This window comes from Anopheles merus, chromosome 2R, assembly GCF_017562075.2.
Source record: "Anopheles merus strain MAF chromosome 2R, AmerM5.1, whole genome shotgun sequence".
Lineage (NCBI taxonomy): Eukaryota > Metazoa > Arthropoda > Insecta > Diptera > Culicidae > Anopheles > Anopheles merus.
Genome location: NC_054082.1, coordinates 26,665,345 through 26,679,579, shown reverse-complemented (window position 1 = coordinate 26,679,579; position 14,235 = coordinate 26,665,345). Strand labels below are relative to the sequence as shown.

Below are 14,235 nucleotides of genomic sequence, written 5' to 3'. Positions count from 1 at the left end.
GAAAGTTACACCTGCTTCTCACGGTCATGGTAAAGGGATACGTTAAACACACTCCGGCACCTTGAAACCGTACGGTAAAAGCCGTTATAATCCGTTGATATAGTGAATTATTTTAATTTCACCTTTTCCCACCGCTTAACAAAAGCGGCTCGCTTGCCGTGATGCGAGTGTGATCCGATAGTTTTCCACTTTGGTCCGACCCCTGACGCTACCCCACGTTCGCTACGTTTCCCTTCCGGAAACGGACGAACGTGCGCTCGGGCGCGGGCGTTGCACATCGTACATCATTGGATTTATGCTTATTTATTATTCCATTTCACGTATCTGAAAGCAGTAATCGCTCCAGTCTGCATATTGATGTACTTTTATACAGCTCGATGGTTGTGCCCGCTCGAAAGGAAAATCGTTTTTGTTCGCTCTGTGGACGGTGCGGTAGTTCGCTTCGTTTGCGTACACCAGGGTCGATCGGGTGACTGAGAAGGAAAGGAATGAAAAAAAAAAAAAAGAATGCAAGTGTGGGGGAGCAGGGTGGGTAAAAAATATACATTTGAAAAATCACCATTTGACCACCGAAGACCGAAGTTGGTGGTATTAGGGAGAACGATTGGGGAGGTACGTGAGTGTATGTGCGCGCATGGAAACCGGTAACCGTATGCACCCACTTGACAGGTAAATCCAAAAGTGGGCTGCCACAATGGGAAACCCCATGAACAAGCTGTGGACGTAGATAATGGTAAGAAAAATATGCTGATAAAATAACAAAAATAAATTCTTTATATTATTATATGACGCAAACAGATTTTGCGCGTTATCGATCGATGTTTGAACAAATCTAATGTTTGTTTTCAACTTTGACGAAGAAAATAAATACAGTTAATTATATTAACGTGTTAGAAATTGTTATAGGGCTATTGCAATTTAATAAGGTATAAAATATATTTAAGTTAAAAAAATAAATTCATAGAAACTGTAACTTGTCTCTTTTCATCCAAACAGGAAAAAAGGGCTAGCACGTGTACAACATCATTTATTGAATAATAGGTTTATAAATCTTGTTTGTTTCATATAAAACTTTTATTTCATAATAAACGTGAACAAAATAGTTTAATCATTGTTATCATGTTTTTGTAATTTAAATTTAATATATTTATTTTTTAAAAGCATGCAAATAATGAATATTAAAAAAACATTCCTTTTGAAACAAGTAAACATAACTGAAGCAAAACTATTTTGACCCCAACACGTTTTTCAACAATGTGTTGTGTTGTTAAGGTTAGTTGATGGAGATCTTCACTTATTTTCATAAAGAAATAGGTGATTTATGCCCTCCACCATAGCATTTAGCGATCCCAGTCTATGGCCACCGATTTATCTACTGTTCCGAATCATTCCGAATGATTTAGCCTATAGTTTTTACGCCGACCCACGCAAACGATGCACGGAAGCCCGTTTTCTCCACGGACCCGTGCACCGTGCAGCGAAAGTGTTGCCCAAAAAACGGCACAAATGTAGCAGGCATTGCGTTACCCCCATCATCATCAAAGCAATGCCCTTTTCGCCAGCACCCTCGGGGACTCTGGCTCGGTGCCCGTTATTCCTTCCCTTCTTTTTTTGCCACCGGAAAGCAGGGCCGGAAAGGCACCGGAACCGGTGCAACCGTGCGCGCACCGGCTGACCAATGGTCACGATAGTTAAATTTGCAATGTTTCAAATGCTCCCGGGAATCTCACGCCCCGGCCGTAGAGCGGCTGGCAAACGTAACCGTGGACCGTGTACGTTCAAACCTGCGGCAGGATCGTTCCGTGTCGCGCGGATCATCACGTACTAGGGTTAGTGGTACCCGAGATCCCTCTCGCTGGCCGGTGGAATGCACTTTCCATCCATCGCACCGGCTGAGCTGCACTAAATCCTTCATGCGGTACGACGGAACAGAAACGGCAGTCAAGATAGGGTGATAGGGCGCACCGAGCGGCAAGCGACGGGGAGGGACGAATCGTGCGCAATGGATGGACTTCGCCGCAGTGCTTACCTGGGAGGGATTTGTAGCCCGTAGCCCGGAAGGCACGGAAAGAATCCACACCGAGCAAAACAATAACCAAACCTGGCATGCACACACACACACACACACGTACCTTGGCAAAAGCAGATGTTTGACAACATAATGGAAGCTGGGAAAATGGATTCCGGCACGCGCCGGTTCCATCCATTACGTCAAATAATTCAAATCTATTCATATTTTAGATTGCACTTGCACCACCGTTAGTGAAATGGGGGAGGGATTGCTGGACGAGATACAAAACGATCGCCATCACAGGGAAGGATGCCTCCTGCTGACCACTTGCCTACTAATGATGCTGCACAAAAGTCGTCCTCGTCCTTCGTCTTTGCCACGGTCCTGGAGCAAACGCACACTGGTGAACGGCAGCATCGTTTCGCTTCGAGTGTTTAATAAACGTTTAGCACAGCTTTAAAGGTGTATGCTGTCAGTAGGACTCTTTGCCGCCCGGCAGGCTATTTGCTACGCAATCCTTCTTTTAGACCATTCCAAAATTGAAACGAACACGGCTGTTCTTTGGCCCGGGAAGGCTGGACATACCTTCTGGAATGTTTTTTTTTTTTTGTAGCTAGCTAGCTCCCCATGGTCGTGCACTGCAGCTGCACGTAATTTATGTAAATAAACTTGAAACCAATTCTTTCCAGCCTACCAACCCAACGATTGGCAAGGTACTGCTGACCACTGCCGTGTACGGTGTCCGCCTGCGGAGTACGAAATAGGGATCATCTGTTGAGTCTGCCCTTCCGAGCGCGGACGAAAGATACCGGTAGTTTGCTGCAATTGGGTTTTGCACGTACCGTGCAGGCTTACATACGCTTCGGCAATGGATTTGTGTTGTTTCGTACCCAGCTGGATCGTCTTATCTTACGTTGGATGCTGGCGTACCTGCACGTATTGAATATACATTCGTAACGGAACGGGGATCGAGAGCATCATTGGATTACGGGACGCTTCGTGTGAAAGCGGTGTGTCTTCTATGGAATGGATAGTTTCCGAGCCCGCCCGGACCAATTAAGGAACGGCGCCCAAGCAGCCCCTTTACCGAGCGCAAGCATTTCTTGCCGCCTTGGTTATGGGAGCCGAAGCTTAATTCTACTCCGATCAAAACGCAAAAAAAAAGAACAAAGAAATGTCATAGCAGTGCCCGGTAGGCGAGCGTGTAGTTTTGAAGGTAAGCTAATTTGCATGCTGAAATGAAATCTGATTAAAACGGATGACCCTTGCCCGTCCCCCCTGCGGCTACCTTTGTGGGTAGACACTGCTGCCTAGATCTTAAACTATCTCGCACCTCACGCCAGTCCTATATGAGCTCCCAATATAGCTGGCCAGTTTTTCGTTCACCCCGTTCGAACCTTTGCTTATTAAGTAGCGGTCCTTTCCATACGCATCAGTGCCCGGTGCTGCGCGCTGTGTACGCAACAATGTGTTATGGCCCAAATTATGCATTCAAATCATGTGCCTTGAAGCTACGCAGGGTGGGGAAAGGAGGGATGAATTCAATTAGTATCGATCGTAGGTGAAATTTGTTGCCCCCTTTAGCTCTCCTTGACCGTCCCGCCACCTTCGTTCACCGCTGGCACACAGTGTAATGGGGATTAAAGGGATAGGCCCCAGCCATGGGATAAGATTTGGATGAAACGGATTAGAGTTGGGTCCTATTGTTTTTTCGGTGCGCTGTTTGCGTTTCGTATCATAGCCTCGGGAACGGAGCGACGGGAAAATGAAAAAAAAAAGCAAACTCGACCCACCGACGATTCTCAACCCAACTCAGCATTTAATAATAACTTTCCAACTTCGGCTCGCTTATCCAAACATTGGGCTAAACACGGTCAAACCCGTTTCGTTTCGAAGCTCCGATTTGGGTGACTGTAACTTTTGCCCAGCTCACCATCCCCTCCCCAGCGTTCACCATCCCTTGCGTTCCACCCATTTGCTTGGTAGCGGAAAAGTTGGGTAACTCTTCACGCAAAAATGACACTGGCACTAGCTGGCCGGGGGCAGTGTAATCCAGTGTCGGTGTAAGTGTGCCCATCGCCCCTCAGCTGGGTGGGTTGGAGATGGTGGTGGTACACGGTTTAGTACCGAGGGTTCTGTCAGGTACGCGCATACGAAAACCCGAACGACTGTCCCGAAACTGTCACTTCAAGACGCGCCCAGAACGGGAAAAGAGCAGCGAGAGCGTTTCATCACACAAACAAACGGACAAACAAAACAAAACCAAAAAAAGAAAAAAGAATGGAGACAGGAGGTGTCCTACAGCACAGGGACACAAACAAAGATGCGCACCAGAGAAAAACTTTCACTCATAAAATATCTTCATAAAACAAACCATTTAAGCTCTTCATTTATCACTCGACTGTCCCGCTGCGAGGCGCCACTTTACGGGGGGCTCGTTTTGTGTGTGTGTGTGTGTGTGAGTGTGTTTTTTCGCATCTTCACTCTCTGTGCTGTTTGCTTCAGCTTTTGTTCCGTCGCGTTATCCTTTCTGTCCGGGTGTCCTTTCTTTCATGCAGCTTTTTGTTGTCTCTTCTTTTGCAATTGCTGCTGCTGCTGCCCTTGCTTTACTCGCTTGTGCTCCGAGCCAAAGCATCTTCAGGCCGTTTTGTGTCGTAAAAGTGTAGCAGTACGTGGGGGGTTTGAAGAAAAATCACTTCCACCTTGCCTCCTTCCCGGCGGCAAGCAAAGATCTCACTTTAGCTCGGGTGGACTTTGGACGGGAATAAAAGCGAACAGTTTTATGTCGAGCAAGGTGGCAAGGCTAAGAGAGATAGGGTGCAGACAAGAAGGGTGCTTGCCCTGGGACGCAATTGGGCCTGCTGGTGCCGGGGTGGTTGGAACTTTTCTCCAGTTCAAGATCTTCAACTTCGGCGGTAGGGAAGGTACGACACCTTTGGCCACGGTTCGGGCAAAGTAAAACTCAAATAAATGCCCATCTTGTTCGTGTCTTGAGCGGCTCGTTTGGTACCGATCGCTGTTTACCGTGTACCGTGTCCCATTTACCGTCAAGTGCCCGTAGGCTTTCACTAGGACCGACTGCCGTTTGCCTTTGTTCTTGTGCCAAGATGTGCAACACTTGTGCGAGTGGGGGCGGGGGCGCACTTGCGGTAACTGGAGATTTCCGCACGAATCAAGATTTAAGGCAATCGTCTACCATTTGATGGCATTCTTTGTCAAGCACGGTGCACTTTGCAAATAGGACACGGCCCAGTCCCGCCTCGAAGAAGAAGATTGTGCGCACGGGCGATGCTCTTGTTGGACCACCAGCACCAGCAACGACAACAACGTCACTAGCAGGGAAACCTTTCAAGAACAGTAAAGTGTTTCAGGACGGCGCCACAGGGCGGTAGATTAAATTGGGAACGCAAGACAGTTTGCTGCAGCAACCCGCACAATTTATTCAAACAATCTTTAAGTAAACGATGCTCTGCGCAAGAAGTAACCTGCTATCGATGCCATTCGGACGCGCGGAATGTGGGGAAAGTAGAAGTAGCCAGTTTGCAACTAACATTCCTCCTCAAACAAAGCGCAAACAAAGCACACACACACACACACACACACACACAGACACACACACACATACTCTTGGGTTTGAAGTATTTGCTGGGGTGCAAACGGTGCAATCTTCATCCACTTTTGCGCTTTTGCTTTTCGATCTTGCACCACTGCCGCACGATGCGAGGCGGACACTTTTGCTAAGGATGACCTCGGGCCATCTTACCTCCGTGCAGTGCAGCGTGCAACTGGATCGTACACGATCGGAAGCGGTGCGTAGCGACGTACAGGCGGGGCACGAAAATGTTGAAATGAAAGTGAATTGTTTTGGCAGATGCTGCCGGCTTTTCTAGATAACATTTTACGGTAATCATGCTGACAGTGTCAATATAACTCGACCACAAACAAGGGTTTGGGGTGCTGTCTGTGGACTGAATTTCTTCAAGAGTGCTGTTCAAATTTAAGCAGCGCTCGCTAGACTGGCACAAGGTTGAGTAGCCTTCAATTGAACTTGCAAAGTGCAAAGAGAACATCTTCTGACCTCCTGTGGGTAAATAAAAGGATGTTAAAGCAACAGAATGAAAGAGATCGGGTTGGGTAGGCTTTAAACAGGGCTGTTTGGAATGGAAAAAAGTGGTCCTTGAAATAAATGAGTATTAAATGCATTTGGCAAAGTCTATTTACGTTTTCAACATCATTTTTGTGTTCAAAAACGGCCAGAATGTAGCCATCATGACGATAGAACTTTACGTTCGTTTAGTTAAGAAGTTTTGGGTAATAAATCGTGACAAATGAAATGATATTGACACTATAAGAGCTCTTCAACTTCAATTTGGTGTTTTTTTATTTGTTTAGAAATAGCTGGCCATATAACTAATTAGTTTCTTCTAAGTTTTCTTTGAGCTACGAGCTATGCTTTTTATTTTTATTTTTTAACTAAAAACTCCGTGTGCAACACGAAGTAACAATAATGATAATAGCTTATTCTTGTTGCATAATTTAACCTTATTTCTACAGTGTTTCATCCACCCAACTTCCAAGAAGATGCTGTTGATATGAACTTTCTATAGCTTTGATTGTTAGCAACTGCATGAAAGATTACAAACAGCGCGTTAATATCTAACAATCCTTCAACGAGACGAAACACACCCCTTCACATGGCTGCCATTTGCTAGTCGCATTTGCGTCGAATGGCCATAATTAAGTATATTTGCCTCACAAATAATATCGTCTTGGGTCGACCTTTCTGCTTCCGAGGTTTCATCCAGGTCTGTTCCGATTGCTCCACCAGATACAATAAATCATACAAAGTTGGTGTCGCCCCAGAACCGTCCAGACGCTGGGAAAGGATTTCTGTCTGTCACTAACGATCACCCGAACCCGTTGAAGTTTTTCCCGTTGAAAAATGGTCTTTAATGGTGGGTCGGAAAGGAGAGCAAGCCGCTCGAACTTGAACTTTTGTGTGTGTGTGCTAGCTGGCTGTAGTATTCTTGCACCAACCCATTGGGACGTTGAGCAATGAAACCGAACTGCTGGAATCATACGTTTCAGCCAACCAAGCATACTCTAGCAGTAGCGCCAGCCTCGCCAGCACTTGCAAATCAATAACAATTCGTTTGAGCTACCAATACCCATCAGCACCCGTTGCAAACCTGGGCCCGTTCGTACACGCTCCGGATAATGATTCGGTCGTTCGGAACGATGTGTGTGACATCGGCGCATATCCAATCCGTACAGCGTACAGTACCGCACAGAAGCAGCCATGCTTACGGATCACTGTTGCGAACCCTCGGTGCCGAATCCTGCAGCTTATGAACCTGCCAAACGGAAATTGATTTGGAAGCTCGTGATGTGGCGAGAGATCAATAAGCAGCCAGGGGCAAGCGCTCGGAGCCGGTGCTGGCGCCTGGCACAAATAAGGCGCAGAGCCTGTGCGCCGCTCTGTGATTGGAGATTCGATTGCACGCCCACGCGGGTGCCCTTTGCCTGCTCTGGTGCCTTCACCGAAGCGATCTGCAATCCTTTTTTTATCTAGCATCACGTGAGGGTGTGTAGCTTAGTGTAAATATTTGCCAAAACTCAGCTTTGCCGGGTGCTGCAAGGCGAGTGGCGATAGGGAGGGGCAAACAAAAAGCAGGAAAGAAAACAACGCCAAAACTAGACACAAGCGCCCGAGCAACAATGCCATCGTTTTTGGCAGGGCTGGCTGGGTGGCAGCAGCCAGAATGCTTCCTCCCATCGGCTCCAAAATCCTTCTCGCCAACGGGGGCTTTTCATGCATCCGAGAGGCTGGGTTGGATCAATCGATCGATTGAATGTGTGTGCCTGTGTGGGAAAGCGCGTTTCGAAGAGGGCTGTGAATTGGGCCAGCTTTGGTAAGTTTGATTGGTATTTCAATAAGTGGCAGCCGGCTTTAAGGTGAATTGAGTTTTGATACTCTTCGACAGGTTGGCTCGTACGAGCGAGGTATGGATGGAGCAGACAACAAAAAAGTGTAGCAAAAGTTCTGCATCTATTTAAGGAAAATTGTATCGCTTTTGCTCTACCACTCTTGCTCAATATCCTTCCACATGCGCCGACCTGATACGCTGTTCCGTTTTCGAATGAGCAAGACAAGAAGCAAAGAACACGGCCAGGAAGGAAGTTTTCAATTTGTAGTCTAGCCCGGGTGAATAGTTTCCGGTTGGGAAAATTAATGCGGTTAGTGAGCAAACTCTTGACAGATTCTACGTGTTTTTTTTTTGCAGCACGCCCCATCCTTCGTTCCCTTTCGTGAGGTGAGCGCATATTGATTCGTTTCGCCCACTTGAAGGCGGCAAGATAGGAAATGATGAGCGAAGACTGAATGAAAAATATAAAAAAAAGACACGCGAATACTTCACCATTCTGCTCACCGAGTGCACGTTTCCAATCAAAATGTGTCACGCTCTTGACTTTTTAGCCTGCCATGTTCGCGGTTCGGAAAAGAGTTTTCCAAACCAGCCCTCCTTGCCCATCATTCGTCCCCGCCAGTGGCTAAGTGACACAGGAAATTGTAACGCAGAGGGAGCCGAAGTGGAAATGAAATTTCCAACAACCGACACTCGTTACCCGATTCAAGGTGCGCTTTTCGTACTTGAGATGGGTACTTTTGAGCAGAAAGAATCGTCGGGCAACGCAAGCAACGTGTGTGTGCGGGAAGTGGTGGCAAAAGAAAAATTGAAGCACATCGAGAAAGCGAGCGAGAATGAGAGAGCTAGTACGATCGAAAGGAAAGTATGCAGGAAAGTACGGGACCAGCCAAACTACCGAACCGAACGAATCAAACACTCGAAGGGAAAATTCATCATTTTGCACGCAACCACGTGAGTGGGGGAAAAGGATCAGGCGTAATGGGGCCGAAGGTGCACACATTGATGACAAATGGAATGTAAACTCTGGGTGTGTGGAAAGTTTGTTCGCCTTTCCGCGCTCGGGCTCGTGCGGAGTAGGGCAATTGAATAACACTAACGAACAAATCAATCAATGTCGGCCGCACGTTCGCGAGCACGTCATCATTTTTGCCGCGAGTGCTATCTGGTGCGAATGGTTCTGTGGTTTACATCTGTTTTTTTTTCGTTTTCCTTCATCTGTCGTGGTAGTTTTCGTAAGCATCGTGTTTACCTTAGGGTTTTTACAGCTGGCGAGTTAAATTGTAGCACTCGAGGAAGTAGTAACGTTGGAGAATTAAGAATTGAAAAACGTATCTCATTCTCGGTATCATTTTTTTTCTGATACTTTGTTAGACCATTGTGTCCATTATGGTTGCAATTATTGATAAAAAAATATTTTAAAAGATATCCACCATTACATACCTTCAGTCCCTAAAGGTCCCTTAAAATCCCCGTAAAGGTTGTTTAATTAGCTCTACAACATTAATTTAATATAGCTCGCTTCATGATATTACAATGAGCGTTAAAGTCTGTGATGGTGGACTCTATAAGCTGTACAGTGCAATTATAAGACAATCTGTTCACAAAAATAGGACAGATAAACAACATTCTTGAAGGCATAAATAGCAGAACCATTCAATGTTATTAAATCCTTGAGAATTCTTATCTGACAAGACCAGTTTGAGGATCGCGTTGTCTAAAATAACGCAGAAAATACTTAGCAAAACGTCTGCTCATAAGCCAAAATAGTTGGAAGCTTACATTCGCTTCACTTCAGTCGTCCAGACAACATCTGTTCCCAAAAAAAGCTACACCAATCAGCCATGACACCGTAAAGAGGGGAGTAAAACACTTCCGGGAAAGATTACTGCTCACATATGTTCACCTGCTGAAAGCTCACTGTGCAGTGCGATGGCAATGGAAAGGTTTCACGAAATCTATAATTAAATAGCAAATTGAGCAAATTAAGACGAAGGAAAAAAGGGATCAACATTATCCGTACGAGGAGTAAGTTTCGATGAGACAAAGTGAATCGAGCGTGTACCACTGCCGCTCGGCTAACGAGGGAATCAGCAGGAAGTGGGTTATGGCTTCGGCGAAAGGATTCAGTCAGCGAGAGCAACTAAGGATAAATTCTGCCACCCGTTTCGATCCTGCCTGGTAAACAAGTAGGTATGTATTAATTATGCAAACAAGCGGATGAATAATGTGTTAACACAACGGTACGGCAAATCATCCTACCAATAAGGACGGGCACGTGTTTCGGAAGGGTGCGTTGCCCGCGTATGCCCGCTCGCTAGACATTGGAAACATTTCAAATCAAAAGACCCAACACACAGCTGCACGCAGATGATTCGTTATTCATTTATCGATCATCAGAAAACGAAATGATGTGATCGGCGCTGGCAGGCCATTCGTTAGCTCACAGGCCTAACTCAGGCAACAGGAAAGACATCGGCACACACGTCCACCCCCTTGCTTTCTGGCAACCGAAGCACGTCCGGGTGGAAAGAAACGAACCAGCCAGCCAACCGTAAGTGGGAACAATTTTCATCAGCAATATTTACGTACTTCCGGGCATGCTTTGAGCCACCCTTTCGTACAGTGTGTGTGTGTGTGTGCACGTACAGGGGCTTTCAACTTACGGTAGCACACACGCACACACATGCACATATTCACACGCGTACAGCTTATCAACGCGTCCTCATCACAATTTTTCGTCACCAAGCAGCTCGGGCTAGCACAGTTCGGGCAACGGCAATGGATGCTAAGTTGAGCAAAAAATCTGCTTTTCGGCAGATTTTTAAGGGACAGACGCTAAAACCGTCAACAGACCGGATCTATATGGGAAATGGAATAAAATGGACCCACAGCTCCCATCGTTCGAAACGGGACGGGCTTCGTTTGCCTTCTGAATTATCGCGTTCGTCAGCTTTTAGCAGGCTAAGCGAATAAACGCAAAGGTCGAGGAGCGCATTGGCAGATCGGTATAACTGAAGGCATTGCATTGACCTCCGTCTCTAGATACCGAAATAATGGAAAATAATACGATGCAATCGAAGCAACAGTGAGGATATTGGTGGTTGAATTTTATTTAAGAGCTTTCATCATATTAAAAAAATAGTTCTTTTTAAAATATGTTTAAATTAAATAGAACCTTTTTTCGTGTGAAAATATTGGCAGTACATAAGTTAGGAAAAAACCAGTGCTACGAAAAAATCGATGACAATATTAAAAAATCAAATTACAAGTTCAAAACTGGTTATTTTGAACACGTTGAAATGAAAGAATAATTTTCAATTATTGTGTTTAGGCTGATAATAATTTTAAAAATTACTTAAAGCAACAATCTTTCCACAAATTCAGAAGAATGTTTTATTTCGATTTCGACATTTTGTTCTGCTTTTGTCAACGTTTTGCCCTACTGTGCCCGGCACCAAACCACTGCTTTTTTGTCGACAAAAAAGTTGCCCACTTCCCCAAAACTCTCTGCCGAACGCTGTGCACAAACACAACCCATTTGCCCTACCGGTCCCGGCTTGCACCAAACAAATATAGCCGGCCATAAAATGCAGTCTGGCGAAATCTGCTGACGGGCTGGCGCTGCAGCTTCGCAACCCTGGCGCTGCGAAATTGCCAATGCAGGATAGGAGCGGTGGGTGGATGGAAGGTGGTTAGTGAGGCGGGTAGTGAGCGTTGGGGTTGCGAAAATCCCGCACAAGTGAAAGGTTAAAACGAACAGCAAATATTAAATCAAATTGTCCGCTCCGATGAAGCAGAATTTCGGGCCAGCAGCAGCGGGCCCAGTTAAAGGAAAATCCCTTGCAGCACAAAGCGGTGCAAGAGGGGTGGCGTAGATGAGAGGCCAGGTCACGGCAAAACAGATGTTGACCTGCCTGTCTGTTCCACACACACACATACACCTCACCCCGAGCACAGGCCAAAAGTGGCCGATATACTGCAGTGCATCGGATCAGGTAAGATATATGGCTGTTTGTTCATGATTTGTTGAATTTTGCGACGGTTCGCTGGTTGCTGCAGCAGCAGGCTCAGCAGCAGCCGAAATTCGACGTGATTTTCGAGATTCGCATTCGTGCTGCTACGATTTATTAGATCGGTATCGGTAGAGTGGAGACATTTCCAGGTGCAGTTTTAGGTGGCAGGGCAAACAAGCACAAGAAAAGCAGCAGCATCGGCCCTATTGCACGCTATTTATCTGTAGGCTTGGTTTTGGTAGAACACACTCAAACAAAACTGACCATTAAAGGGTGTGTGGTGTGTATGTGCGCGTTTCTGCTACCGGAAAATGCCCGCTCTCTGTGTACTGTTGATTTTCACACGCGAATTAATCAAATATGCCCGTCAGAGGAAAGGGTCGCCTAAGCCAAACACGTGCATTGGCAGGGCTGCTAAATGATGCACCGCCACTCGAAATATTGCCCAACTGTGTGTGTGGGTTTGCTGATGTCGGCGTGTGTTTGTGTGTGTGCATTTCCATTTCGATAACTCAATTAGGGCAGTGACTGCAGCATGGCAATCCGGCTTCATCCAGACCGCTCGGAATGTTTGATTTAAATGGCGCGATATCTGAGTGACAGTCGACGACTTTGTGGCGTTGTTTTGGCATTATTCACACCACTTTCCAGTACCGGCATTCCTTTCGATTCCCGTGGGCCCGGAAAGGACCCGGGTGCATGTGTAATTAACTGTCGAGCGACGGCGCAACACAAAATAAAACTCCTTCCCTCGGGGACTTCCTTCGCTCGTGCGCTAAAATCCCTACTGGGCGTAATTTAAATTAAATCGCTTTAATGCGATGTATCACCAATCGCATTATTACACTCTCTTTGAATTGCTCTCTAAGCATGCTGTGCTGTTTGTATCTGTTTGCGCGTTGCAGAACAGCTTTTCACTCCCTCCCCTGTTTGCAATGTAATTAGCCGTACTCTTTATCACATTTCTCTGCCCGGGATGATGAGATCGTAAGCTTTTTCGCCCCACCCCCAACCAGCTTTTTAATCTTCATCCCCCTCCCCCCCCCCCGTACCGAGGCAGGAAAGCAGAGCGTGAGCGAGCTTCGTTAATCCCACGTCGCTTCACCCACGTCGCTGCCGACAGTCGTGCGTACCGTGGGGTTGAGATTTCCACCTACCTGGATCATCGTCGTCCTCCGCCCAGTCGATCTGTGCACGGGCGAGATTAGCCAGCATTACCAGCGTGACTGCCAGTGTGATGCTTCGCGCTGCCGCCGGTTTCATGGTACGTAGCAAACAGCCCCAAACAACGCAAACCCCGTAAACTCGCACAGACACAGAAAAGCAGCGAAAACTCAAAACCTTGGTGGTGGTGGAAAATTCACGAATGGCTCAGTCGGACAAACACACACACACACACACACGCACACCACCCCGGGATGCCCAAGTTGGGCAAAGATTTTGCACCGTCGTTTTCCACACCGCTCTGCCAGGGGGTGTGGTGGTTGCGTAACGGGATCCGGCGGGTCTCGTCGGGCTTTCGGGTTGATTATTCAAAACTCACAACGAATCAACCGGAGATAATCACGTTTCAACATCATTTTCCCTCACGCTAAGCTTCCTGCTAACGGGCGCACGCACACACAAGCACATCAATGGGGTGAAAGCGCACACAGACACAGACGCACAGGCACAAGCACACAAACACACACACACGCACACTTTCACTGCGAGGGGGGGTTAGCCGGGAAGCTTCACTTTCTCTTTAGCAGAGTGCACATGCACTTGCACACACGCTCTCACACACAAACACTGGAAAAGCACTGATTTTCACGCTTTCAATCGCGCTTTTTACCGGCGCGAATGTATGCCGGATGAGATTACACTGTTTGGCATGCTTTTTTCTTTGTTAGTGTCGCAACATTGCTCTTCAGATCACTCCCTCACGTGGGGTTTGGTTCGATAGTTGGGTGTAACATTTTTTTTTTAGATAGACTTTTTCACCGCTCGTGACACTGTAAAATCGTTTGTACCTGGGAAATATAAACGGGAGTAATTATTATGGAGTAAATTGTTAGGAAAATACAGCCAATCGGTTATTTGACTTTTTACACATCGATTCATCGGTAAGAGAATTACATCTTATATTATTAATTTAAAACGCACTATTTACATAGTGATATCTTTGAGTACTGCCCGTTTACTGACCATTGCTCCCTACATAGCATTTCGATCCAGTAGCAACATAACGATTAGTCAGGACCAACTTTTGTTCGAATAGTTTCCACCCGGATAAACGGGC

At 46.4% G+C, this 14,235-nt stretch overlaps 1 protein-coding gene across 3 annotated transcripts in view; it reads right to left on the bottom strand.

Moving 5' to 3' along the window:
- The window catches only part of LOC121588918, a 137,898-nt gene that overhangs the window by 107,311 nt on the left and 16,352 nt on the right, over positions 1-14,235 (bottom strand). For all 3 annotated transcript variants that reach the window (XM_041907369.1, XM_041907370.1, XM_041907372.1), the window contains exon 2: positions 13,112-13,966. In XM_041907369.1, the coding sequence (XP_041763303.1) occupies positions 13,112-13,217 (106 nt within the window). In that variant the 5' untranslated portion in view covers positions 13,218-13,966. The remainder of the gene's footprint in view (positions 1-13,111; positions 13,967-14,235) is intronic.